Source organism: Cynocephalus volans, chromosome 1 (genome assembly GCF_027409185.1).
Source record: "Cynocephalus volans isolate mCynVol1 chromosome 1, mCynVol1.pri, whole genome shotgun sequence".
Lineage (NCBI taxonomy): Eukaryota > Metazoa > Chordata > Mammalia > Dermoptera > Cynocephalidae > Cynocephalus > Cynocephalus volans.
The window spans coordinates 197,747,049-197,774,813 of NC_084460.1; the positions used below are offsets into that span (position 1 = coordinate 197,747,049).

Below are 27,765 nucleotides of genomic sequence, written 5' to 3' on the forward strand. Positions count from 1 at the left end.
TTTAACTAAAAAAGGATCATGTGATAATTCTGTAATCATATTTAGAAAATGGATTTTTAGTAATTTTAATCCTTTTAAAAAAATTTAGACACTGAAACAGAATTGGCTTACCTTGCAAATACCCTGTCTTTATTTGCCTTTTCTTTGCCATACTGAACTGACTGGACTTCAGTTCTCCCACTGAAATACACAAATATACACAATAGAATCTTAAAGAGAACACAAGATAAAGTGACAATACACAACATGATTATACTACAATTTCATAAGAGACAAGACATTTCTAGCAGAGAAAAGGAAGCAGAGAATAAGGAAAGACTGGACTATATTCTAGTTATACTTGGACAGATGAAAGTTAATTATAGTTCTTTCAATAACGAACAAAGATATGTTCCACAGACACTTCAGTTTTGGATACTTAACTCTGAGAGTGAGTATAAGAGAAATAATTTTGTGTGATAAGAATTCCTTCTGTTATGCCCTGGAAAGGCACTCTCTCCAGAGGCAGAGATAGGTTGCCATGCCCCCACTCAACCCCTCCAGCCCCACCTGAGATTCAGCTACTGTCTCCTCCACTACTCTAATGAAGGAGCTGAAACATGGGGCCAAACTGGGCAGACTTGCCCGTTGCAGCGAGGAGGAGGCCTGTTAGTGGGAGAGGGTTTGGATTCGTGTTGAGGATAAATTGCTCTCTTTGGGCAAGCTTTTCTCCACCCCCCCCCCTTTATTTTGTGGTGCTGGCCAGTATAGGGCTACACTCTAACCAACTGAGCTAACCGGCCAGCCATAGCTTTTCTTCCTTGTCTACTGCTAGTGATCACAGACATGAAGACTAGTTACATCCTTAACTCCCGCCATGTCCAGACACAGCGTAACTCTACATTTTTGTATACAGATAGGAACATTATATATTTTTGTATATAAGGACAAAAATATGGTGGGGAATGGACATTATGGGATCTGTTTTGAAGCTCATTTGTCTGGTAAGCACAAAGTTTATACATGGGAACTGATATTCCTCCGTCGTACACTAGTATGTTCAGACTAACTTTGCTAAAAGCTTGGTTCTCAGAGAATTTATTACTTGAGGCATCCCACTGCTTAAGTGTGAATGAACATAAATTTCTAGCATAACAAATAAAACCATTTACAAATGTAGACATTTAATGAATATAAAAGCTACTAAATATAGGTTTCCAAAGTTAAGCAAGCAATTTTAAGACCATCTTCCATAGACAACTATAAATAAATGTGAACTGAATGGCATGCTTGTGAAGTTTTAATGGAAAAATGAGAAACATTACCATAATTTTTTAATGTCTATAAGTTGAAGTTTCCTAAGAAAATATATTTTCTCCAAGAAGGAGCTAACAAATTAAGGTTCACCACTGTTTGCATTTCCACATTAGAATGATTTTAATCCCCTGGATATATTGAACAGAGATAAGAATATACGTATGAGGAGGCTGGTGGGCAAAGTAATAAATCTCTGATATTCCCAGTTCTATTTCTCAGTCAAAATAATATTTCAACATTCTAAGAATGACAATAGTTCCAGTATTCCCAACCACTGTTTATTATGAGGGGGAAAAAAGTTTATTTAGTGCATACCCATTAGGGATAGGACTGTGTCCAGCTTAACATTTGTCATACTGCCATGTCTACCTCATTTACAAAGCTATTAATCATTTTGATGACTAAAAAGTACCTTGGATATGTTTTTTAAGTTCTTAAGGACTACAAGCACAAAACTTAATCAATGTTAACTTAATGTGAACTGAACTGTCATAGGTGCCAATCATATCTTGTGCCCTGCTATGTTTTGCAGGGAGCTGCGAGTCAACAAACTCCATTTCCTAGATTCCTTTGCCACTTGGCTTTCTGTTAGTTTCTGCTTTTAGAAGGCACTGGTGGGACATCAGAAAGTGGAGAAAGGAAGAGCAGGAAACTGGCAGATGCTGACAGTTGCTTTAACAGTCATGGAGATAGGGCATAGTGAGAAACAGCATCTTGCAGTTTCCATCTCTGATTAAAGCAGCCCTTCTCTGATAGATCCACAATTGACTGTGATAGTGGCTCTAACACTGTAGTAGCAGGTCTAGGCTTGTCAGCTCCAGCCCAGAAGTGACACAAGCTTCTGATCCGTAAGCATTACCTCTTCTTCTGTTTGCTTCTCCATAACCTTTTTTTCTCCCTTTTGCTTTCCCAGCCTTTCCAACATCTTTGCAACCAATTCCCTCAATTAAATTGCTTTTGTTTGAAAAGTCAAAAGGGCTTTCTGTTTCCCTGACAGAACCCTGACTGATACATTAATTTTCCAATGAAGAAGATTCAAATGGGACATTATTACACAAAAGTCTGGATTAACAAGTTGAATTTCATAATAAAGAGGTGGCAATTTAGAAAGTTAATGGCAGAAAGGTTCATATTTTATATTGTTCATAACACAAGGGTACTCCAAAATGTTTGTGGGAAAATGGAATTAAAAGATAGTAGCAATCTTTCCACGAACTTTTTTGAAAATAATGATTCAAATACTTCTCCCCATTAGTCACTTGTTTCCTTTAAAAAAAAAAATTATTTATTTTACTTTGTCAAAGTTTATATCAGATTTATCCTATTCTGTAGTCATAATTCTCACAGTTGTCAAGGACTAGTTCCATATTTAAAGAATTAAATCTTCATTCTCAGTGCTTTTACCAGGATTCTTCTTGAGTTATTTTATCTTTTTGTTGGCTTAAACTTACTATTAAATTGATGTTTTTTAAGAAGAGTTCAGAGATGTTATATTCCCTGAGGTTTTGCATATTGGATAATGTCTGTTGACTTTAGACTTGAACAGTAACCTGGCTAAGTTTAATATTTTTCGGTCAGGTTTTCTTTAGGACTTGCTAGAGGGTAGCCCACAACCTATATAAGTCTGAAGAAAAGTTTTATTTGGCACACACATCACTTAAAAATATTTAATCCACATTGGTAAACCACTAGTAAGACTGATCAGGCAAAAAACAAAGACGACCCAAGTTACCAATATCAGGAATGAGAGAAGTGACATTGCCACAAATTTTGGAGATACTAAAAAGATAATGGTGTATATTATAAACTTCATACCAATAAGTTTAACAACTCACATAAAATAGATAAATTCATTGAAAGACACAAACTACCAAAATTTGCCCAGGAAGACAGAAAAAACCTGAACTGCATTATCTATTAAAGAATTTGAATGTGTTGTTCAAAACCTCCTACAAATAACAAATTCCTTCCTCCAATGGATTAATTGGTAAGTTCTATTAAATGTTTAAAAGTGAAATAATACCATTACTATTCAAACTCTTCCAGAAAATTGAAATTTCCCAACTCATTCAATGAGGCTAGTATTACTCTGACACCAAAACCTGAAAATGATATTATAAGAAAACTACAGAGCAATATCCTTCATGAGCATACATGCAAAACCTCTAAACAAAATCTTAGCAAATATAAAAAATATATATATTTGATACACAAAAATATATTTTATACAATATATAAAAAGGATATCATGACCAGGTGGAGTTTATCCCAGAAATGGAATTTATCCCAGGTTGGTTTAACACTTTAAACTCAATGTAATTCATCATATTAACAAAGTAAAAAGAAAAACCATACAATCATCTCAATAGCTGCAGAGAAAGCACTGGACAAAAACCAATATCCAATCCTAATAAAAACTTCTAGCAAATGAGAAATAGAGGGAACTTCCTCAACATGCATGGTATAGGGCATCTAAGAAAAGCCTATGACCAACGTCATACTTAATAGTGAAAGACTGCATGCTTTCCCCTTAAATGAGGAACAAGACAAGGATGTCTGCTCTCACCACTTGTATTTGACAGTGTACTGGAGGCTCTAGCTGGAGCAAAAAGGAAAGAAAAAGATATAAAAAAGCATTAGATCAGAAAGAGAAAAGTAAAACTGTCTTTACCCTCCAGGTAGAAAATCTGTTAGAAGCTATAAAAAAAGCTCCTAGAATAAGAGAGTTTAGCAAAGTTTCAGGAAATAAGATCAATATTAAAAAATTGATTGCATTTCTATGTAATGGTAATGAATAATCTGAAATTAAAATTTAAAAATACCATTTGTAGTACAATCAAAAAATATGAAATACTAGGGCTGACCAGCCAGCTGCCAATAAATAAATAGGTAGATAGATACACACATACATAGAAGAGCAAAGGTGCAGGACTAACACTACTGAACTTTAAGACATATTTTAAAGTTCAAATAGGACCAAAGAAATATGGACAACTCATTTTCAACAAACGTATGAAGAAACCAGTGGTTATCCATATGCAAAAAATTGAACTCCAGTCCATACTTCACACGCTGTGCAAAAATTTCATCCAAATGGATCCTGTGACCTTGGATTAGGCAAAGATTTCTTAAACACATCAACGAAAGGAAGACCCATAAAAGAACAAATTGGTAAAGTGAATTTCATCAAAATTCAAAACTTGTGCTCTTTGGAAGATACTGGTAAATAATGAAAAGATAATGGCAAGCACTAATGAGGATGTGATGGAGCTGGAATTCTCATATATTGCTGGTGAGTAATAAATGGTACAACTTCTTCGAAAATACATTTGGCAAACTTTTCTCACAAAGCTCAACATACATCTACCATATGATATGGCCATTCTTCTCCCAGGTATTTACCAAAGAAAAATTAAAACAAATGTCTATATAAAGACTTCCACATGGAGGTTCATAGCAGATTTATTTATAATAGCCTAAACCCAGAAACAACCCAAATATAGGAAACAACCCACTTGGTATCTATCATCAAATGAATGAATAAACAAATTATGGTATATCTATATAATGGAATACTCTACCATAAAAAGAAATGAACTATCAGTACAATATGTATGAATCTCAAAATAATTATGCCAAGTAAAAGTGGCCAGACTAAAAAGAATACAGTACTTCATGTATGTTTCAATTTATATAAAATCCTAGAAAATGAAAACCAATTTTATAGAGACAGAGAGCAGAACAGTGATTGTCTGAGGATGAACAGTGGGAGAAAGGGGTTACAGAGAGGCATGAGGGAGCTTTTTGGGGTGATAAATATGCTTGCTATTTTGATTGTGGTGATGGATGCATGGAAGCATCAAATTTTAAACTTTAAATGTGGTAGTTTATTGTATGTCAATTATACCTCAATGAAGTTGTTAAAAATTTTTATTCAACTTTGAAAAATGTACAGATTCCATTTAATAGTACATAATCTCAGTTCTGTTTAAAACATGTAAAATCTGCCTATATGAGGTCAATCTTCCTCCCATGGGCAATAATCCTGAATGGCAGGTATTGCTCCCTTCACAACCAATTTTTTTTCTTTTAATCAGACTGTTCTTGAGCTTGCTTTTATTAATATCTATGATAGAATTTTACTTTTGTTTCAGTGATGATTTTCTCACAAACTGGTTTTTCTTCAAGTGTTTTTTGTATTTGTAGTCATCATGTTTAGATTTTGTTTGACGTGGTATGGTTTGAGTAACTTCCTTGATTTTTTACTCATCTGAGACCTGTGTGAATTATAAAGGCTGGTTACTACATTCTATTCATTTCTCTGTAGCCTAAATGAAATGGGGTGTGTGTGTGTGTGTTTGTGTCATATGTGCAAGAACAAAGGGAAGGAAAAAAGGGTTCTACTAGAGGGTAAAGGTAATCCTTGTATAACTGCCTGGTGGTCAGTTAGGAATTTGGAATTACATTTATTGATGGAATGCCCTTAGGGTTTGTACTGTTCACGCATTTCACTAGAGCCTTAGAATTTTCTTCTGTTACGGCTGAGATTTAGTATCAGTAAGAAAGGCTGTTTGTTTTTAACTTGACTTTCATCACTGATCTGATACTGTCTCCCTGTTCATTTACCTTTAAATTTGTAAGTACCTACTGTCACCTTTTCTCAGTACTGTTTTTAGGAAGGTGAGAAAGAAGTTAAACATGACATCAAGCCACTTAGGAATCTACTGTGCCTTTTTTTGGTCAAAATTTTCCCAATTCTTTTTAATTGCTACTACTTAACTTTTGTGCTACTTTTCACTTTTTCTTGGGATGAGGGGGCATGTGTTTTTAATGATATATCCTGTACTAAGCTTTACACTGTTTTGTTTACTGAGATTACAAATTGGGCATTTATAAATGTTTGAGGTTTACAATATAAATATTTTCTGGGCAAATATAAGCATTTTTCTTATGAACATATGAATTAATCTAACACTTAATGGTCAAGGATTTTATTTATTGAAGATGGAAAACCTCATTTTGTGAAGCAGAAGCAAACAAAAATATTTGTTTTACTAGAAGATCATGTATAACTTTTTCTACAAGATACTTACCAGGTTCGACTTGAAAACTAACTTTCATAGGACTTTTAAGAATTTCATCAGTAAAACTAACCAGAGCTTCCTCAAATTTAGTTATCCCCCCAAGAATGTTACTTTCAGGAAAAAATAAAAGCTGTAAGAATAAATAAGACGATTTTAGGAAAATGGATCAGCGGTTACTGTTTAATGACTAAATCTTTTTTTTTTTTTCTTTCTGCGGCTTGGCCAGCAGGGATCCAAGCTGTTGACCTTGGTGTTATAATACCACTCTAACCAAGTGAGCTAATCGGGCAGCACTAAACATGATTTTGCCTAGTGGCTGTTTTAAACTCTTTACAACCAAGGGTTTGACAAGTCAAAACTATGCAAAATCTTTTTTTTTTTTTTTTTTAATCAAAAACCAATTGATTATACAGGGTTTATTTCAGAACTCTCAATTCTATCCCATTGATCTGTACATCTCTCTTTATGCCAGTATCACACAGTCTTGATTACTACAGCTTTGTAGTAAGTTTTTTTGTTTGTTTGTTTGGTTTTTTGTGTGTGTGTCGTTTTCGTGACCGGTACTCAGCCAGTGAGTGCACCGGTCATTCCTATATAGGATCCGAACCCGCGGCGGGAGCGTCGCCGCGCTCCCAGCGCCACACGCTACCGAGTGCGCCACGGGCTCGGCCCAAAAACTATGCAAAATCTTGATTAAAAACACAAGTCCAAAGTAATTGCATACTCATGCAGAAGACACTGTGTACTTTTCTCTTTTTTTTGGTGCTGGCCGGTAGGGGGATTTGAACCCATGACCTTAGTGTTATAATGCTGCGCTCTAATCAACTGACACCTTGGTTTCTACAAATAAAATAAATGTGTCTTAGAATAAAGAAAAATTTTCATGTAAATATTTAATAAATACACAATGAAAATTACAATGTATCTAAGTTGTAAATAAGTAAATGTGATAAATTTATTTTAGAAAATAATGACCTGGAATATAGTCAACAGAATGAATCTCTTGAACCTGGTGTACATCACAAAAATCTATAACTTTTTACTGATATAGATAGAGAGGCTGTTTCCATGTGGATTTTGATTCAGTAGGTGTGTATGAATAATAAAGATTCTATGGCTCCATAAACTAAAACTTTATTTTAAAGAGAGGGAAAAATCCTGCAAAAAAGCCTTAATACAGAAGCAATACTTACCAGTACCGGTATTTTGAACCTAATGTAAAATAATGTGCAAAAAAATTCTTTTGAGGTGGAAGTGGTCTGTCCAAACGGAAGAATGTGTGATGTTCTACACATGCTTTCCACAAATTTTTACATGCTCTGTAATTCACCATATTAAATCCCAATAATGTTTCTCTAGATTCATGCTGTAATAAATGACAAAATATAGAAAACAGCAGAAAATATCAGAATATATTGCTTCATTTAACATACTTTTGACAGATAAATTATTTTAGCCTTGTAAACACTAATCCCTCTAGTTCTTTTTTGCTTATCCAATAAAAAGGTAGTAAAATAAATGAAAAGATTTGTAAAATGTGGACCTCATTCAGTAATATTACAATTTTTAGAAATTGTTACCTTAGATCATAGTTAAAAATAAGTTTAAAAATTTGATACATGGCTGTTTTCAAAACTTATTAGCTATGATTCTGTTTCAAAATATAATTCTAGCCTATGAATTAAACTTTAGGATATATTGTACCTAATAAAATATCTCTAATTTTGTAAATCTGTCTAGATTATAAATAAATAAGAATATTCAGCACCTCTAAACAGTATTATAAAATTCAAAATTTAAACTAATTAGCACTAGAATAATTTCTTCAACTTTCTGGAAAAGTTTTTCAAGAAATTACTAGATAATTTCATTGAAGTAAACCATATATAGCAAAGTGCATATCCTGTAAGTGTACAACTTTATTTTCACACAATGAATGCAAACATTTAACCTCTATTCAGATCAAGAAACTGATCATTAGTACCACACCTCACAAGTAACCTTTGTCTCCCCTTTCTTCCAGATTACCTCCCCAAAGGTAGTCTGACTTTTATCACCATGCTTGTTTTGGAACTTTACTGTATATGCATGGAATCACACGTGTCTTTAGGTCTGGCTTCTTTTATTCAACATTATGTTTCTGATATCCATCCATATAGTTGTAAAGTAGTAATCCAGTTATTTTCATTTTCATAGTATTCTACTGTAATGAATACATAATTTACTTATCTACTTTACTGTAGATAGATATTTAATGTTTCCAGCTTGGGATATAAGAATAATGCTGGTATTCATATTCCTGTATGTTGTCTGGTGTACCAATATGTGCATTTCTGTTGTTGAGTCATAAGATATGCATATGTTAGGCTTTAGTAGATAATGCCCAACTGTTGTCCAAAATGGTTAGATAAATATACACCTACTCCCACCTCTGAAGTGTATGTTCCACATACTCACCAACCACTGGTTTATCAGTCTTTTTCCTTTAACTGTTCTGGTAGGTATGTAGAGAGCTGTGGATTGATTTAATTGTTTCACCCAAAGTCCATATATTAGAAGCTTAATTCCCACTGTAACTCTTGAGGGTGGGAAATCCTATTATGGTAACTTAAAGGTGGAGTCTTGACAAGGTGATTAAATTGATGCTTTAATGGTAGTCATGAGTGTGGTTCTGAGGGCTTTAAAAGGAGAGCACACGAGGAGCTTTTTCTCTCTGCTCCGCCATTTTCTGCCATGTGAGACCCCTGCACTTCTGTAAAGCTACCACCAATAAGACTCTCACCAGATATGTTCCCTGGCCTTTGGACTGCCCAGCCCCTGAAACAGTAAGCAATACATTTCATTTCCTTATAACTTACCCAGTTCCAGATATTTTGTTATAAGCAACAGAAATGGACTAATATAGAAAACTGGTAACAGAGAATTTGTTGATTATAACAAATACTTGAAAATATGGAAGTGGCTTTGGAACTGGGTGTTGAGGAGAGGCTGGAAGAATTTGAAGCAGGCTAGAAAAAGCCTAGATGCTGGTGGGAGTTTAGAAGACAAGAAAACCTGGGAAAGTTTGGAACTTCTTAGAGACCAGTTAAATGGTGCTGAGCAAAATGTTGATAGAAAAATGGACAGGAAAGGCCATTCTGAGAAGATATCGGATGTAAATGATCAGGGACTTATTGGAAATTGGGGCAAAGATCACCATTGCTGTGAATTGGCAAGGAACTTGGCTGCATTCTTTTCATGCCAAAAGTTTTATGGAATGTGGAACTTAAAGGTGCTGAACCAGGGTACTTACTGGGCAGAAGAAATTTCTAAGCAGAACATCAAGGAAGCTGCATGGCTACTTGCAACAGCCTACGCTGAGTTATGGCAGCAAAGGCATGACAGAAAGCCAGAATTTAAAAGGGAAGCAGAATGCAAAGATTTGGAAAACTTGCAGCCTAGCCATGTGGTACAGAAGCAAAGAGCATTTTCAGGAGAAAAACGCAATGATGCTAAGAGGATCAGAACAAAAGAAAGGGATTATGAAGAGAAGGAGAAAAAGGCCATCAAGGCATTGCAGAAAGCTCTGGGGCCACCTCTTCCACTGCAAGCCCATAGGACTAGGGAGACAGAATGGTCTCAGGGAACAAGACTGAGGCGCCCTACATAGGCTCACTGCCCAGGGCCAGGGACTTCCTATTACGTTTCATTTATCTATCTATTTATTTATCTTTCCTCATATCAATACCATGCTACCTCAATTACTAAAGCCATCTCATGAAGCTGCTTCCAGCACCAGCATCCCAGCTACTTTGGCTGCCCCAGTCATGGCTAAATTGGCCCCAGGTGTGGCTGGACCCATAGCTTTGGAGATTATAAGCCGAAAGTGTTGGTGGCGTCCATGTGATGTCAGGTCTGCAGATTCACAGAATGCCACAGCTGTAAAGGCTTTGGAGAATTTCAAAGGATGTATGGAAAAGTCTAGGGGCCCCTGAAGAGATCTGTCACAGGGATGGAGTCACCACAGACAGCCTTCTCTAGAGCAATGCCAAGTGGAAAAGATAGGTCAAAGTTGCAGCAGAAAAACTTCACCAGTGCCATGCCTAGGGGAGCCATGAGTGCAGGACTGCCATAGAGACCCCAGAATTATAGAGCTACCAGCATGCAATGCCAGCCTGCAAGAGCCAAAGCAACACCTGCAACAAGGAAAGTCATAGGAGCAGAGCCGGCGGAGGACTTGGGGACCCAACCCCCACACCAGTGTGCAGAGGACATCAAACGTGGAGTCAAGGTACATGATTCACCAGCTTTGAGATTTAATGCCTGCCCTGCTGGGCTTCGGACTTGTTTGGCACCTGCTACCCCTTTCATTTTGCCTATTTCTCCCTTTTGGAATGGGAATATGTACCCTATGCTTGTCCCAGCACTCTATCTTGGGAGTAGATAACTTATATTGATTTCACTGATGGGACTTTGAACTTTGGGCTTTTGAGTTGAATCAAGTTAAGACTTTGAAAATTAAATGAATGTATTTACATGTGAAAAGGCATGAGTTTTGGGGGCTAGGGACAGAATGTAGTGGATTGAACTATGTCCCCCCAAAACTCATTGAAGCTTGAATTGTGTTCCCCAAGTTTTATGTATTGAAAACTTAGCCCCCACTGAGACTGTCAATTTAATCACCTCTTCAAGGCCCCACCTTTCAATGACCATAATAGGATTTCCCACCTTCAACATTTACGGTAGGAATTAAGCCTCTAATATATGGACTTTGGGGGACACAATTCAATCAGTCCACACAGTATTCTGCCCCTGGCTCCCAGAGTTCATGTCTTTCTCACAGGTGAATACATTCATTCCACCCCCAAAGTCCTGTATGTGAAATCAAAACAAGTTATCTACTTCCAAGATACAATGGTGGGACAAACATAGAGGACGTAATGCTGTTCAAAAAGGGAGAAATAGGCGAAAAGAAAGGGGTAGCAGGTCCCAAACAAGTCCGAAACCCAGCAGGGCAGGCATTAAATCTCAAAGCTGGTGAATCATGTACCTTGATTCCATGTTCGATGTCCTCTACATGCTGGTGTGGAGGTTGGGTCTCAAGTCCTCAGGCAGCTCTGCTTCTATGGCTTTTATGGCCTCAGGTGATGCTTCAGCTCTCCCAGGCTGGTGTTCCACTCTGGTAGTTCCACAGTTCTGGGGTCTCCATGGAGGTCCCGCTCTCATGGCTCCACTAAGCATGGCACTGTTGGGGTATTTCTGCTGAAACTCTGACCCCACGTGTCCACTCAGCATTGCCCTAGTGGAGGCCGTCTGTGATGACTCTGCCCCCACGATAGATCTCTTCCTGGGCCCCCAGTCTTTTCCATTTATCCTTTGAAATTGGGGTGGAGGTTCCCAAATCTTCTCAGCTCTGATATTCTGCGAGCCAGTAGACCTCACACCGCATGGATGTTGCCAAGGCTTCCAGCTTGAATTTTCCAAAGCTGCACATCCAGCCACACCTGGGGTCAATTTACCCACAGCTGGAGCAGTGTAAGCAGCTGGAGCAGCCTAAGCAGCTGGGGTGCTGGTGCTGGAAGCAGCTTCCTCAGGTGGCCCTGAGCAGCAAGCCCATGGAGGGTGTCTTGGGCCTGTTCCCCAAGACTATTCTGTCTCCCTAGGCCTTTGGGCCTGAAATGGAAGGATTGGCCTCAGAGGCTTCTGCAATGCCTTCAGGGAGTTTTCCCCCTTCTCTTCATAATCCCTTTCCTTTGTGTTAATCTTCTTAGTACCACTGAATTTTCCTTCTGAAAATGCTCTCTGCTTCTCTACCACATGGCCAGGCTGCAAACTTTCCAAATCTTTACACTCGGCTTCCCTTTTAAATTCCAGCTTTATGTCATGCCTTTGCCGCCATAACTCAGCATACGCTGTTGCAAGTAGCCATGCAGCTTCCTTAATGCTTTGCTGCTTAGAAATTTCTTCTGCCAGATACTCTGGTTCACAACTCTTAAGTTCCAACTTCCACAAAGTACTAGGGCATGGACACAATGCAGCCAAATTCCTTGCCAGTTCACAGTAAGGGTGATCTTTGCCCCAGTTTCCAATAAACTTCTTATTTCTACCTGAGACCTCCTTAGAATGGTCTTTATAGTCCATATTTCTATCAGTATTCTGCTTACCAGCATGTAACCAGTCTCTAAGACATTCCAAACGTTCCCTCATCTTTTTGTCTTCTTCTGGGTCCTTCAAACTCCTCCAACCTCTCCTTGATAGCCAGTTCCAAAGCTGTTTCCACATTTTCAAGTATCTGTTATAAGCAACACCTCACTTTTGGTACCAATTTTCTGTATTAGTCCATTTTTGTTGCTTATAACAAAATACCTCAAAGTGGGTAATTTATAAAGAAAACAAAATTTATCAAACTGAGTGATTTATAAAGAAAAACGACATTTATTGCTTACAGTTTCTGAGGGGATGAGAAGTCCAAAGTCCATCTGGTGGTAGAAACAGTGAACCAGAGGTCTCATTTTGCAAGACAGTGGAAGTAGAGAGAGCAGAGAGAAAGGCAGACTTTCCTCTTCTTTTAAAGCCCTCACAACCACACCCTGACCACCATTTTAATCCATTCACTACTACATGGTCCTACAATCCAACCACCTTTTCAAGGCCCCACTTTTTGATGACCATAACAAGATTCCCCATCCTTTTAACAGTCTCAGTGGGGGCTAAGTTTCCAATATATAAAACTTGGGGAACACAATTCAAGCTTCAATGAGTTTTGGGGGGACATAATTCAATCCACTACAGTTGCATATACAACCAAGGACTTTGTGTGTGTGTGTGTGTGTGTGTGTGTGTGTATTATATACATATTTTGTGACACTCCACTTTCTTAATGATGTCTTTTGATGAATAGAGTTGCTAATTTTAAAACAGTCCAAATTATCAATCTTTTCTTTTAAGGTTAAGGTTTCCTTCTATGTCCTGTTAAAGAAATCTTTGCCCATCAAAAGGTCATGAAGATATCATCCATGACTAAATCACAGTAAAATGTCCATGTATAAATAATGAACTATCATGTTAGAAGGTAATATGCTTAAAAAATTGCTTCTTTATCGCCAGAAAATTAATTCTTAATTATGGATACCAGTTGTTTTATATGCACTAACATACATGCAGTGTACCTGTTGTTACATACACCATAAACAATATGCAAAATGACAGAGAATGTCTCACAGTGAGTATGAGGCAGTAATGCTTCTCAGTGTCAGCAACATATAAGATGCATATATATTTCCCCTTTATTGATACCTCGCATACTTTTCAAAAAGTCTGTATGTGATTTTGACATTATACCAATTACATATGGAATATAACAAAAATTTTTCCCACACAATTTGTAAACAATGGACACAAAATATTGTACTGAGAGATAAGTACATTCTATGAAGTTTGGATAGGAAAAACAAAGAAATGTTTTAGAGAAAAAACATTAATAAGGATACTGTTTTTAATCAATTGTTAGTTGACTTTGGTTGCTGTTATTACTTGCAGGTAAACACATTCCTAACTGGTACAGTATCTTAGAGAATGAGTGTGAGTATGAAATGATATGAAGACAGTTGATATATTACCAGGCACATAAGTTTTCCATTAATGTTAAATATTATAACTATTATCATTATTACTAATAACACTAGTACTATGATAGGAGGCAAATTAGAAAAATTGAATTCTACAGTGCCATCTACAATTATTTAAAGTAAAATACTTTATTTGTTCTCTAGTTTCCAGATAAGATTAATTATATCTAAACATTTATTCAAAATGTACAAAAATGTCCTATTAGCAGCATTAGAAATAATATCTCCAACTTGTAAATAGTAAAATTTTCCACTAACAGAAGAATGAATAACTAATTTAAGATATATTAATTCAGTGGAATACACACACAAATGTTATAAACTAAGTGCTGATGTCAGAGGTGTGCTAATGCCAGAGTAGTGCTGAAATAAGTATAGTGCTGATGTCAGAATAGTGGTGATTTCAGAGTTGTGCCATTGTCAGAACAGAGCTGATTTCTGAATATTTCTGATCAGAATGTTGATGACTTCATATGTTGCTATATGCAGCAACATGGATGAACCTCACAAAGAGAAAGAAGGCAGACATAAAAGAAAATATACTGTATGATTTCATTTTTTAAAACTCAAAAATAACCAAACTAATTCAATGTAATACAAATGAGAATAATGTTTACCTTTTGGGAGGGTTACTGACTGAAAGTGGGCATCAGCTCCATTAGTAACATCAGCTACTGGGGTGCTAATGCTATTCTACAAATTTACCTATGAGGTGCTGATATGAATACGTTCACTTTATCAAGGTGTATATTTTATTTTGTGAACATAATAGATAAACTATAGTCACTTACTAGATCAATATTCTCTGATAAAATGCAGTTGAGTCAAATACAATTTAAGGTTTCAACTACATTTTACATAGCCATCTTGACATGTGCATTAATTTGCCAAGATTTTGAAGAAATAACGTAAATCAAAGTACAAAGTTAGTTTAATTTGATGAAACAGATAAAATTATTTATAAGATGAAATTGTTTCCATGTACTTTCCATGACAACTCAATTTGTACATAATATATAAAACGGCTATTACCACTCCAACAGAGGGAGGACAAGTGTTGCAAGTTTATGAAATAGGAACCAAACTAAACAAACAGCTCCCCTAAAGTGAAATGAGGTTTATATGAAAGGAAGTCCTGTAAATTTAGTAGAAAAAAGAAAAAGGATACCTAAAATGCTTGGTTATTACCCTCATCAATGAACCTTGGAGACTGATAATGAACAATTGAGGTCAGTTTCTAAGTTCAAGTAGCAGCAGAATGGATGTCTAGAAGAACTTTAAATCTGAACCACAGACACATTGGAGAAACAAGTACACCTTGTCATGAAAAGTGAATTGATTACCTGCGTAGGCAGTTATCAAAAGTATAAATTGCACTTTCACTTGTATTTAATAGAAAAGTTCTTTCATGAATGATTAGGGATTTCTTTAAAAACTTCATTTACATCAATAATTATTAGACCAATACTCACCAATTCTTTTCTAAGTTGAATAAAAAACTGTTTGCACTTAAAAGATATTTTTACTATCTTCAACCTGGACAAAAGAGAATAATTGGAGTATTTAAAATATTAAATATCGAGGGTTCAGATCCCCATACTGGCTAGCTGCCAAAAAAAACACAAAAAACATTAAGTTAAATAAAGATCAAAACATTAATGAAGAAAATAATTACAAAATAATCTTTTAAGTGTGTATTTAGTAACACCTAACCATTTTATCATATATACATATACACAGTACACAAAGAATATAAAGTTTTTGGTGCTTCACGGAAAAATAATTACAAACTATGTGCTCAGTTGAAGAAAATTTTGTTAGAATACCTACTGCAAACCATACCTTTCTCAATTCTAAATCTACAGAAATATTTAATAATGCATGTCACAAATTAAAATTTCAAGAAATATCAATAACATAGCTATTTACTCTTAAAACTATAAGCAATACTTGAGAAAAAAATATAAAATTTCAGTTTTACACCATGGCCCTAAAACCATTTTTTAACTCTAAAAAGCATACTTTTTAAATTTTACTTTTCTACATTGACTTTCCTATAATATGCAACCCATATAATGCTATCAGAGTTCTCAAAGCTTTAATAGTATGATGAATACGAGGCAAATCAATTTTTCTCCATACTATACCCATGTAATAAGTTAACACCTAGATTTTTTTTTTAACTTTAAGATCTAAGGGTCATGAGGCCAAAGAGATTTGATTTTACTTGGTAAAACTTGCCATGGGATCCTGTCCTAATCTTCTAAGTAAATATTGGCATGGTAATTCTAAGTTTTTAAAAATTTTTAAATTTTTAAAAATTATTATTATTATTTTTTTTACATTCTATGATGTTGCAGAGCAGTTGGGAGTGAGAGGGAGAGGGGAAAGGTAGAAGGAAATGTGATGGAAGAAGGAGGGGCGGGATTGAGGTCTGTGGCACCCCTCACATTCCCACAGGGGAGAGCAGGAGGCTTCCAGCAGTGGTCTGGTCATTGCTGGGCTGGGTGCAGATATCAGGGTGCTGTGGCAAAAGCCCCTGCCCACCATCCCAGCTCGGGAACCCAGGGCCCTTCTTGCGCGGCTTTGGTGGTTGTCATTCGGCTGGTTGTACATGTTGGTGGGGCATGGCTGAGGCCCAAGGCCCCCCACTGTGCCAACTTGGAAGAGCCTGGGGCACTTCCTGCGGCAGATCAGTGGTCATCAGTGGGCTGGTTGCGTGTGTCAGGGGGGTGTGGCCGAGACCCTCAGCCCCCCACTACCCTGGCTCAGGACAGCCTGGGGTGCTTCCTCCAGCAGCTCGGTGGTCGTCTCTGGGCTGATAGCAGGTGTGGGGGGGCACGGCCAAGGCCCTTAACCCCCTACTGCCCCGGCTCGGGCAGTGGTTGTCACCGGGCAGGTCACAGGTGTCGGGAGGGACGTGGCCAAGGCCCCCTACTGCCCTTGCTTGGGAGAGCCCAGGGCCCTTCTTGCAGTGGCTTGGTGGTCATTGCTGGGGTGGTTGCGCTTGTCGAGAGAGTGTGGTTGAGGCCCAAGGCCCCCATTCTCAGGACTGGCTGTGGGTGTCGGGGTCATGGCCCTTCCCCCTTTCTGGCTTGGTAGCCCAGGGGACTTCCAGTCCTTCTAGGTGTTATAGGTATTCTTTGGTGAAATGAGACCTTTATTAGTTAATATCAGACTAGGTCTCTGGTTGTGGGTACTTTTTTCTTTCAGCTCTGTGTTGGATTATTTGCTGTTCCCACCACTTAAACTCTGCGCTGCAACTAATCTGTTGTCCTTTGTTTGCTCCTAATGGTTATAAAGTATTTTGGGGGGGTAATGACAATGATTCAAAATTAGATAACAGTGATGTTGCACTCTGTAAATATACTAAAAACCCTTGAATTGTACACTGTAATAGGTGAATTTATGGTATATAAATTACACTAATAAAGTTGTTTAAAAAATCCAGTTTAATAATCTATGCCTTTCAAATTGAAGGTTCCACATATTTACAATTTTAGTAATAAATGACATATTTGGGTTTACCTAATTTGCCATTTGTCCAAATAATCATTTTCTATTGCTTTAGTGGTTACCCTTGACATTGAGTATTTATTTTCCTCCCTTATTTTTAATCATCTTCTTATGTATAATTGACATGCAACAAATTACACATGTTAAAGTGTACAATTTATTAAGCTTGACTTATCAAACGATCATCACAATCAACATAGTGAACATATCTATCACTCCTAAATGATTCCTCCTGCCACTCTATAATCTGGCTCTAGAACCCCACAACACCAACCCTCCCCCAACCCAGGTAATGACTGAGCAACTTTTTGTCACTATAGATTAGTTTGCATTTTCTAGAATTTATATAGATGGAACCACACAATACATATGCTTCTTCACCTGTCTTCTTTGATTCAGCTTAACTACTTATAAGAGATTCATCCACATTGTTGTATTTTTCACTATTTTTTTTCTCTCTCTTGCTGAGGAGTATTCCATTCTATGGATATACCACAATATGAATGGATATATCCACCATGATATATCCATGGATATATCACCTCATGATGGATGTTTTAAGTTGTTTCTAGTTTTAAACTATTACCTATAAAGCCACTATGAACGTTTGTGTGCAAGTCTTTATACAGACATTTGATTTAATTTATCTTGGTTAAACACTAGGAGTAAAATGGCTAGGTCACATGGTAGGTATATGTTTAACTTGGTAAGAAACTACAAAGATTCTCAAACTGGTTGGAGCACTGTACTTATTAATATAGTCATTCTATCTTCTTATGCTTACTATTTGCATGATTTCTCATCCCTTCATTTTCAGCCAATTTACATATGCACCCTTACATGCAAATAAAACACTTTTTCTTCTTTCTTTCCAATCTATTTCCCTTATATTTCTTTTTCCTGTCTTAAAACATTGGTTAGAACCTCCTGTACAAAGCTGAAGAGAAGTGAGAGTAAGCGTATTTGTTCCTGTTCTGTTCCTGACCTTACATAAAAAGCATTGATACCCTCACCATTTTTTATAACGTTAGCAGTAGATTATCTGTAGATGCTCTTAATAAGAATGGGAAAGTATCTTTTTATTTAGAGTTAACTAAGTTTTTATTTTTTATCATGAATAAATGTTCAATTTTGTCAAATCCTTTTACTGTATCTACTGAAATGATCATGTTTTTCTTCTATTATAATAATAAGTTTAATTATACTGATTGATTTTCAGATGTTAAAGCAACCTTATATTCCTGGAATAACTGCCACTTGGTCATGATGAATTATCATTTTTATATAAGGGGTCTTCAAGAAGTTCATAGAAGGATTTGTATTATCTTTTGATTCCATCTTTCCATGAACTTTTTGAGGTACCCTCATATTGTTGAATTCAATTTGCTAAAGTTTTGGTAAGAATTTTTGTATCTCTTTTTGCATCTATTTCTTTCTCACGAGTAACTATAGTTCTCTTTTTGTGTAAGGTCTTAGTCTAGTTTTAGAATGAGGGCAATAATTAGTTACAATGTGTTCTTCCTTTATTTTCTAAACGAGCTTATATAGGATTGGTATTACTTCTACCTTAAATGTTTGATAGAATGCACAAGTGAAGCAATCTGGACCTGGAATTCTAATGATAAGAAGGTTCTGAACTACAAATTCTATTTTTTAAACCTATACAGGACTACTAATGTCTTTTATTTCTTCTCAGGACACTCCTCTTTATTTCTGTCTTTCAAGGAATTTGCCCATTTAATCTATATTGTAGAATTTATTCATGATATTCAAGTATACAAGTGTACATAAATTTATTTTATTATGTTTTTAATGTGTACAGGATCTGTAGTGATGCACCACCTTTCACTCCTGATATTGGCTGTCTTCTCTCAATCAGTGCAGCTACAAACTTTTATTAACTTTTCTCTATTTTGCGTTCATTTTATATTTCATTGATTTTCTTCCTTCTATTACTTTGGGTTCAAACTGTTCTTATTTTTCTAATTTCTTAAGAAGGGAACTTGAGATAATTGATTTTTAGATTTTTTTCCCCTAATATAAACATTTGAAGCTATAAAATTCTCTCAAAACACTACTTCAGCTGCATCCCCTAAATTTTGATGTTGTATTTTTCATTTTTGTTCTGTTAAAAATATTTTCTACTTTGCCCTGTGGTTTTTTTTTTTTTTTCTTTCACCAATGGTTTATTTAGAAGTGTTCTTTAATTAACAAATACTTGGAGTTATGTTATTGATAACACATTTTCTTTAATTAACAAATATTCTAGTTGTTATTGATTTCTAACTTAATTTCATTGTGGTTGTATAGTATACTTTGCATGAGTTGACTCTTTCAAAAATTTATTGAGGCTTGTTTTATGGCTCAGCATATGGCCTCCCCTAATAAATAAGCCACATGCACTTGAATCTACTGTTTGTGTACTATTCTATAAATACCAAAAAGTCACGATAGTTAATAGTGTTAAAACATTTCAGCTGACTTTTAAAATTGTCAACTTTTTCTATTGATTGCTGAGAAAGGTGCTCAAATCTCCAACTAAGATTGTGCAATTGTCTATATCTCTTTTATTTTTTGCTTCATGTATTTTGAAGGTCTGTTGTTTGGTATATACATATAACTGTTTTTTTTTTTTTTTCCCTGGTTTATGAGCCATACTTTCCTTTTTCTTAGAATGCCTTGTAATTTTTTTGTTGGAAACTGAACATTTTATATATTATAGTAACTCTGAGTACTGGTACCCCGACCCCCTATTCTTATTTACTTTTTTGTTCAGTGACTGGCTGGATTATTTTAATAAACTCCATTCCTCCCCTCTACTCCCTGTCCCCAGTGTTAAGCTTTGGATGTTCTTTCAGGGAGGCACACACAGCTTTGGCTATGCCCACAGCAATCCTGGATGACAGTAGTAACAGTCACCACATTCTACCCATAACCACACCCAGCTGTTAAACTCCCATAATTTCCAAAAGATTGCTTTATTGATTTCCACAGTGCCCTGGGGCACAAAGTCCTTTAGAAACTAAATCAACCAAATTGTGGCTCCTTTAAAAAAAAAAATTGCTGAGGGAGGTCTTTGATATTTGTTCTGATCCTAGGAGGGCCCCTCCCTGTTGTCTGATTCTCTAGTCTCTCACACTGGTGTGCCTACAGTCTTTATATTTTGTATACCAGTCCTTTTCAGATTTTTCTTTTTTGTGGTTGGCTGGTATAGGGGATCCAAACCCTTGACCTTGGTGTAATAACACCATGCTCTAACCAACTGAGCTAACAGGCCAGCCCCAGATTTCTGTTTTTCAAGTATTTTCTGCCAGTCTGTGGCTTTCCATTCATTTTTTTTAACAGTGTCTTTTGCACAAACCAGAAGTTTTTAATTCTACTGAAGTCTAATTTAGCAACATTTTCTTCCATAAATCATGCCTTTGATATTGTATCTAAAAAGTAATTGCTAAACAGAAAGTTATTTGGATTTTTTTCCTGTTATCTTCTAGAAGTTTTGCATTTAGATCTATGATCCATTTTGAGTTAATTTTTGTGAAAAATGTAAAGTTTGTGTCTTGATTCAATTTTTCTGCATGTGGATATCCAGTTGTTCTAGCCCCATTTGTTGAAAAGACTAGCCTTTCTCGATTGAATTGACTTTTCTCTTTTGTCAGATTAGTTAAATATATTGCAGGGATCTATTTCTGAGCTCTCTATTTCTGTTCCACCGATATTTTCTATTCTTTGCCAAAACCATACTTTTTAGATCACTGTAGTTTTGTAGTAATTCCTGAAATCAGGTAATATCAGTCCCTTGACTTTGTTCTTCTTCAGTATTGTACTGGCTATTCTGAGTCTCTGCCTTTTCACATAAACTTCAAAATCAGTTTGGCAACTGTTAGTGAGAGTGGATGGACATCCTTGCCTTGTTACTGATCTTAATGGGAAATCATCTAGATTCTCATCACTAATTATGATGCTAGCTGTATGTGGATAGATGTACTTCATCAAGTTCAGAAATTCTCCTCTACTCCTAGTTTGCTCAGAGTTTTCACTGTGGATGGGTGTTGGATTTTGTTAAATATTTTTGCTACATCAACTGGTACGATCTTATGATTTTTCTTCTTTAGCCTGTTGACATGATCAATTCTATTAATTGATTTTTGAATATTGTACCAGCATTGCATACCTGAAGTAAATTTAACTTGGCCATGGTCCACAATTCTTTTTATACATTGGTAAATTAGATTTGCTAATATTTATTGAGGATTTTACATCTATATTCATAACAGATATTGGTCTGTCATTTTTTCTTATGTAACAACTTGTTTGCTTTTAGTATTAGGGTAAAGCTTGCCCCATACTTTGAGTAAGGAAGTGTTCCCTCTGCTTCTATTTTCTGGAGGAAATTAGAAAGAACTGGTATCATTCCTTCCTTAAATATTTGGTAGAATTCACTAGTGAAACCATCTGGGACTGGAGCTTTCTGCTTTGAAAGTCCCTTAATTGTTGCTTCAATTTCATTAATAGATATAGGCCTATTCAGATGATTTATTTCTCCTTATGTGAGTTCTGGTAGATTATTTCTTTCAGGGAATTTGTCTATTTCATCTAACTTATCATATGTGTGGGCACAGAGTTGTTCATAGTATCCCTTTACTACCCATTTAATGTCCCTGGAATCAGAAATGATAGTCTTTCATTTCTGTTATTAGTAATTTGTATCTTCTCACTTTTGTTCTTGGTTAGGCTGGCTAAAGCTTTATCAATTTTATTCATATTTTCAAAGAATCATTTTATTGGTTTTGTTGACTTAGCATTTCCTGTTTTCAATTTCATTAATTTCTGCTGTAGATTTTACATCTTTTCTTTTGCTTCCTTTGTATTTAATTCAGTCTTCTTTTTCTATGTCCCTAAGAGAAGCTTAGATTATTAATTTTACACCTTTCTTCTTTTCTAATATATTCATTCAATGCTATAAATTTCTTTGTAAGAACTTCTTTTCCTGCATCCCACAAATTTTGATATTGTTTCATCTAGTTCAAATTATTTTTAAATTTCTCTTTAGAATTTTCCTTTGACCTGTGTATTATTCAGAACATTGTTTAACCTCCAAATATTTAGGAATTTTCAAGTTATTTTTCTGTTATTGATTTCTAAATTAATTCTATTGTAATCTCCAAACAAATTTTGTATGATTTCTATTCTTTTAAAAATTTTAAGGTGTGTTTTATGGCCCAGAATGTGCTCTATTTTGATGAATGTTCCATGTAAACTTAAGATGAATGTGTATTCTAGTATTGTCTGTAAATGCCAATTCGATAAGACTGATTCATGGTGCTGTTCAATTCAAGTATATCTTTATTGTTTGTCTAACTGCTGGATCTGCCAATTACTGAGAGAAGAAAGTGGAAGTCTCTACAATAGTAAATTTGTCCATTTTTCCTAGTAGTTCTATCAGTTTTTGCCTCATACAATTTGATGCTTGATTGCTTTTGTTTTCTGTGCTGGCCAGGAAGAGGATCCAAACCCTTGACCTTGGTGTTTGATGCTCTATTGTTAGGTATATACACAGTAAAAATTGTTATGACCACCCTTAATCATATGTGGTGCCCCTCTTTATCCCTGATAATTTTCCTAGCTCTAAAGTCTGCCTTTTCTCAAATAAATATAACCATTTCAACTTTCCCTTGATTAATTACTGTTAGCACAGTCTTTCTCCATACATTTACTTTTAATCTACCTGTGTCTTTATATTTATAGTCGGTTTATGGAGAAAACATATATTTGGGTCTTACTTTTTATCTGTTCTGATAGACTGTCTTTTATTTGGAATATTTGGACCATTCACCTATAAAGTGATTAGTGACATAGGTGAATTAATATGTATCATATATGTAACTTTTCGATTTGTTTCTCTTTGTTCTTTGTCTTCCACTCTTTTTCTGACTTCTGTGGTTTTAACTGAACATTTTATATGATTCCATTTTCTATTCTCTTGGTAGATCAACTGTACTTCTTAAAAAATTATTTTTAGTGGTTGCTCTAGAATTTGCAATATACATTCGCACCTAATCTAACCCACTTTCAAATCACACTATCCTATTTCATGGGTACTGCATGCACCGTATAATATAATCTCCAATTCTTCCCCCCCATCCCTTTGAACATTGTGGTCATTCATTTTATTTATCCAATATATTGTTGCTATTATTATTTCAAACAAACTGTTATCTGTTAGGTCAATTAAAAATTTTTTTAAAGTTTTTATTTTAACCTACACTTATTCTTTCTGTCTTTATGTAGATTCAGATTTCTATTTTATATTATTTTCCTTTTCTCTTCATAATTTCTTTTAACATTTCTTACAAGTCAGGTCTGCTGACAACAAATTCCCTTAATTTTTGTTTGTCTGAGGAAGTCTTTTTTTTTTTTTTGGCGGCTGGTGGCAAGGGGGTCTGAACCCTTTACCTTGGAGTTATCAATGCCATGCTCTAACCAAACAAGTGAACTAACTGTTATAACAAGTTATAACACCATCCTCTAACCAACTGAGGTATCTTTCACTTTTGAAGGATAACTTTATTAGATACAAAGTTCTAGGTTGGTGAATTTTTTTTCTTTCAACATTTAAAAATATTTCATTCCATCATCTTCTAGCCTGCATGGTTTCTGAAGAGAAGTCCAGTATAAATCCTATCCTTGTGCCTCTGCAGGGAAGGTGTTTTTTACATTTTATTTCTTTCAAGATTCCATCTTTGATTTTCTGCAGTGTGAATATGATATGCGTAGTTGTAGCTTTTTCTGGTTTTTAACCTGGTTGTTGTTCCGTGAACTTCCTGAATTTGTAGTTTGATGGCTATCAGTAATTTTGGAAAATTATCAGCCACTATTTCTTTAAATATTTCTTAGGTTCATTTCTCTCTTTATTCTCCTTCTGGTATTCCCATTACATGACATAAATATTCCTTTTTAAAAATTATTTTTTCTCTTTGCCTTTCAATTTGGTAAGTTTCTATCGACCAGTCTTCAAGCTCACTGACTCTTGGCTGTGCACTATCTACTGATGAGACTATCAATGCCATTATTCATTTCTGTTGCAATATGTTTTTGATTTCTAGCATTACTGTTTGATCCTTTTGTAGGGTTTCCATCTATGCTTACATCACACATCTGTATTAGTTTTCTGTCACTGATAACAGAATATCTGAAACTGGGTAATTTATAAAGCAATGAAAAATTTTCTTGCAGTTTTGGAAGTCCAATGTCCAGGGAACATATCTGGTGAGGGACTTCTTCCTGGTGAGGATTCTCTACACAGTCCCATGGTGACCTAGGTTTTCACATGGAAGGGTGTATTTATTTTTTTACATGCTCATGTCCTCTCTTTATAAAGCCACCAGTCCACACCCATGATAATCCATTAAACCATTAACCCATTACTCCATGAATGGATTAATCCACTCATGAGAGCATAGTTCTCAAGATCTAATCACCTCTTAAAGGTCCCATCTTTCAAATACCATATTGGGGACTAAGTTCCAACATGACCCTGGGGGGACATTACAACCACAGCACTATCTGTTTTGCATGTTGTATAGTTTTTCCATTGGAGCCCTTAGCATATTAATCAGTCCTATTATGATAATTCCAAAATTGCTGCCATATCTGTCTGGTTCTGATGCTTGCTTTATTTCTTCAAATTGTATTTTTTGCCTTCCAGTATGCCTTGTAATTTTTTGTTGAATTCTAGACAGGATATACTGGGTAAAAGGAAATGGGGTAAATATGGCTTTGGTATAAGAATTTATATTTGCCTGACAAAGTGTGAAGTTATATTTACTATTTGTTGTAAACAAACTGTCCATGTCAGAGGTTACAATTTCCTCTAGTATCCTTTTTTTTGTCTCCCCTGTTGTCTTACAGTTTATCTAGAGGCTCCTTAAATAGTCTGAGCCTTGAAGTTATTTTGGTTGTATTTTCCTATTATTATATAGGAGCCCTGTTGATGTGGCAGCAAGGCGTGGGGTGGGAGGAATGATTCCTTAATCCTATGATTAGGTATCACTGTTTTAGTGGTCTATGCCCCTTAGCTATGACCTTCAGTGCTTCTAAGTTCACCTTTTCCTTAGGTGAGACAGGAGGGTCTGAATTGGGTATTTCCCTTCTCCCATTTTGGTTAGGCTTTGATACACCTCATGTTGGTTAGGTGCTGGTAAAATGGTTTTCCCTAAGGCAAGCCTTTGCTAAGAACAGAAAGCTCTAAGCATCCCTCAAATGCTTACCTTTCCCTTCCTGACAAAGCATGAGTGGGTCTTTCTCCCATCTTCATTCTGAGAATCTGGTGGGTGGGGCAGCTGGTGGTAAAACTCATGAAAGCTTGGGGGCTTTCCTAAGGCTGAGCCCGCAGAAGTTTTTCTCTCTCAATCTAGTCCAAGCTCAGTATTCAGCAATTAGTGATTACTCTTTAAGAATTTCTCTCAGTTCCTGGCTCTAGCAGCAGTTTCTAATCCTGATCATTCTCTGTATTCATCTCTCTCTCCAGTTTTCAAATAAGCAGTTTGCCCAGTGTCCTCAGTTCTCTGAGGAATTTAAGAAGAGTTATTGATTTTCTGCTTTTTTCTAATTGTGAGTATAAGAGTGACAACGTCCAAGCTTTACATGTCAAAATGGGAACTGGAACTCTCTCATCCCCTTTTCATTGTCTTAAAGATGTCTTTTGATGTACATTAATTTTGATGAAGTATGTCTATTTTATAGAGTCCAAGTATCTTCAGATTCACCATCCAATGTTTTTTAAAATATGTACTTGAGCTGGATAATTTACAGATAACCATACATGGAAAGATATGAGGGAGCATATTTATTATATGGTATGGTACTCTTTCTACATGTAGCTCTAATTTTGAGAGAAAAGGTAAATGAAAAACCTGTGCTCTGGAATCAAAAGACCTGGGTTTAAAGATCTGCTTCATACTTATCAGTTACCTAGCATTAGGTCACTCAATTTGTCTTGTGTTTCTCCTTCCTTATTTGTAAAAACAATGCTAATAATATCAGACTTGCAGGGTTCTAAGCTACAAATACAATGCATTAAAATTCGTGATCCATTTTTTTTACTATCAATTCTACAACTTCCACTTTTATTCTAAACTCTTCATTCATGCAGAAATTTGGCAATCCCACCATTTAATTTTTGGCCTGAATATCTTATTTTAATTATTAATGAGTTAAAAGTAGCTGAAATGTACATGATACCACATTATGACTGTAATCATTATCAGTTCACATAAAGTGATTTTGTTTTTCTTTTTTTCCTTTTTAAAGATGACCAGGAAGGGGATCTTGACCCTTGATTTGGTGTTGTCAGCACCACGCTCACCCAATGAGCTAATCAGCCATCCCTACATGGGATCCGAACCCATGGCCTTGGTGTTATCAGCACCACACTCTCCAGAGTGAGCCACGGGCCAGCCCACACATAAAGTGATTTTTATGGTTTCCCAAAGTAGACAAAAAGTACTTTGCTAAAATATAAATTTAAAGGCAATGGCAATTCTATGAACACTAATTTGAATAAAGGAATAAAGGTGATGAGGTTGATATGGTTTTTATCCACATACAGTACTTAGAAGAAGTATGTTGCCTTTGTGAAAATAAGTCCATACTTTAAGAACTAAAATAAACCACATATTTGATGATTATCAAAAAATCTATTGATTTTCCTTGGCCTTACATCATGGCTACCTGTGACCTATTTACAAATATTTTCCTAATGTTGTAGTATAAATTGCTATGAGTAGTTAGGACCAGAAGAAATCCTTATGTTCGATGATAGATTAAGTAGGTTTAGCAACTTTAAATCCCATGTATTTAGTTTAATTCTTGAAAATAAAAATTTTAAATGCATACTGCATGTTATTTTCCAATCAATACCTTAGACACTCACATCTTTTTTCTTTTAGTAACCTGATTTGTATAAGAACTTCGAAATAATGTATTCTATTTGTCAATATTGAATGAGCTCCAAGCATATTCATCTATGGATACCAACTCATTGCAATACAGAATGTGTTAAGATTGGTCACAATCTGAATTCAACTTCTCTTTCAAGCAACATCTTCCTAAATTCTTGTTTCCTTGTTTCTCCCATCAATCAAAGCAATCAAAGGAGAAAGCAAACCAAATATCCCATCATTTTATGAACTTGCCATGTTCTTTCTTACAATTAGTACTCTGCAAATGCTTGGTACTTCTATCTTGAACGCCCTGGTCCTTCA

General features: G+C 35.7%; 1 protein-coding gene across 3 annotated transcripts in view; it reads right to left on the bottom strand.

The window, feature by feature from the left end:
- Positions 1-27,765, bottom strand: part of PTPN4 (protein tyrosine phosphatase non-receptor type 4) — a 214,065-nt gene that overhangs the window by 51,690 nt on the left and 134,610 nt on the right. For all 3 annotated transcript variants that reach the window (XM_063092274.1, XM_063092261.1, XM_063092266.1), the window contains 3 exons: positions 15,460-15,523; positions 7,574-7,746; positions 112-180 (listed from right to left, as the gene is read on the bottom strand). In XM_063092274.1, coding sequence (XP_062948344.1) covers positions 112-180; positions 7,574-7,746; positions 15,460-15,523 — 306 coding nt within the window. The remainder of the gene's footprint in view (positions 1-111; positions 181-7,573; positions 7,747-15,459; positions 15,524-27,765) is intronic.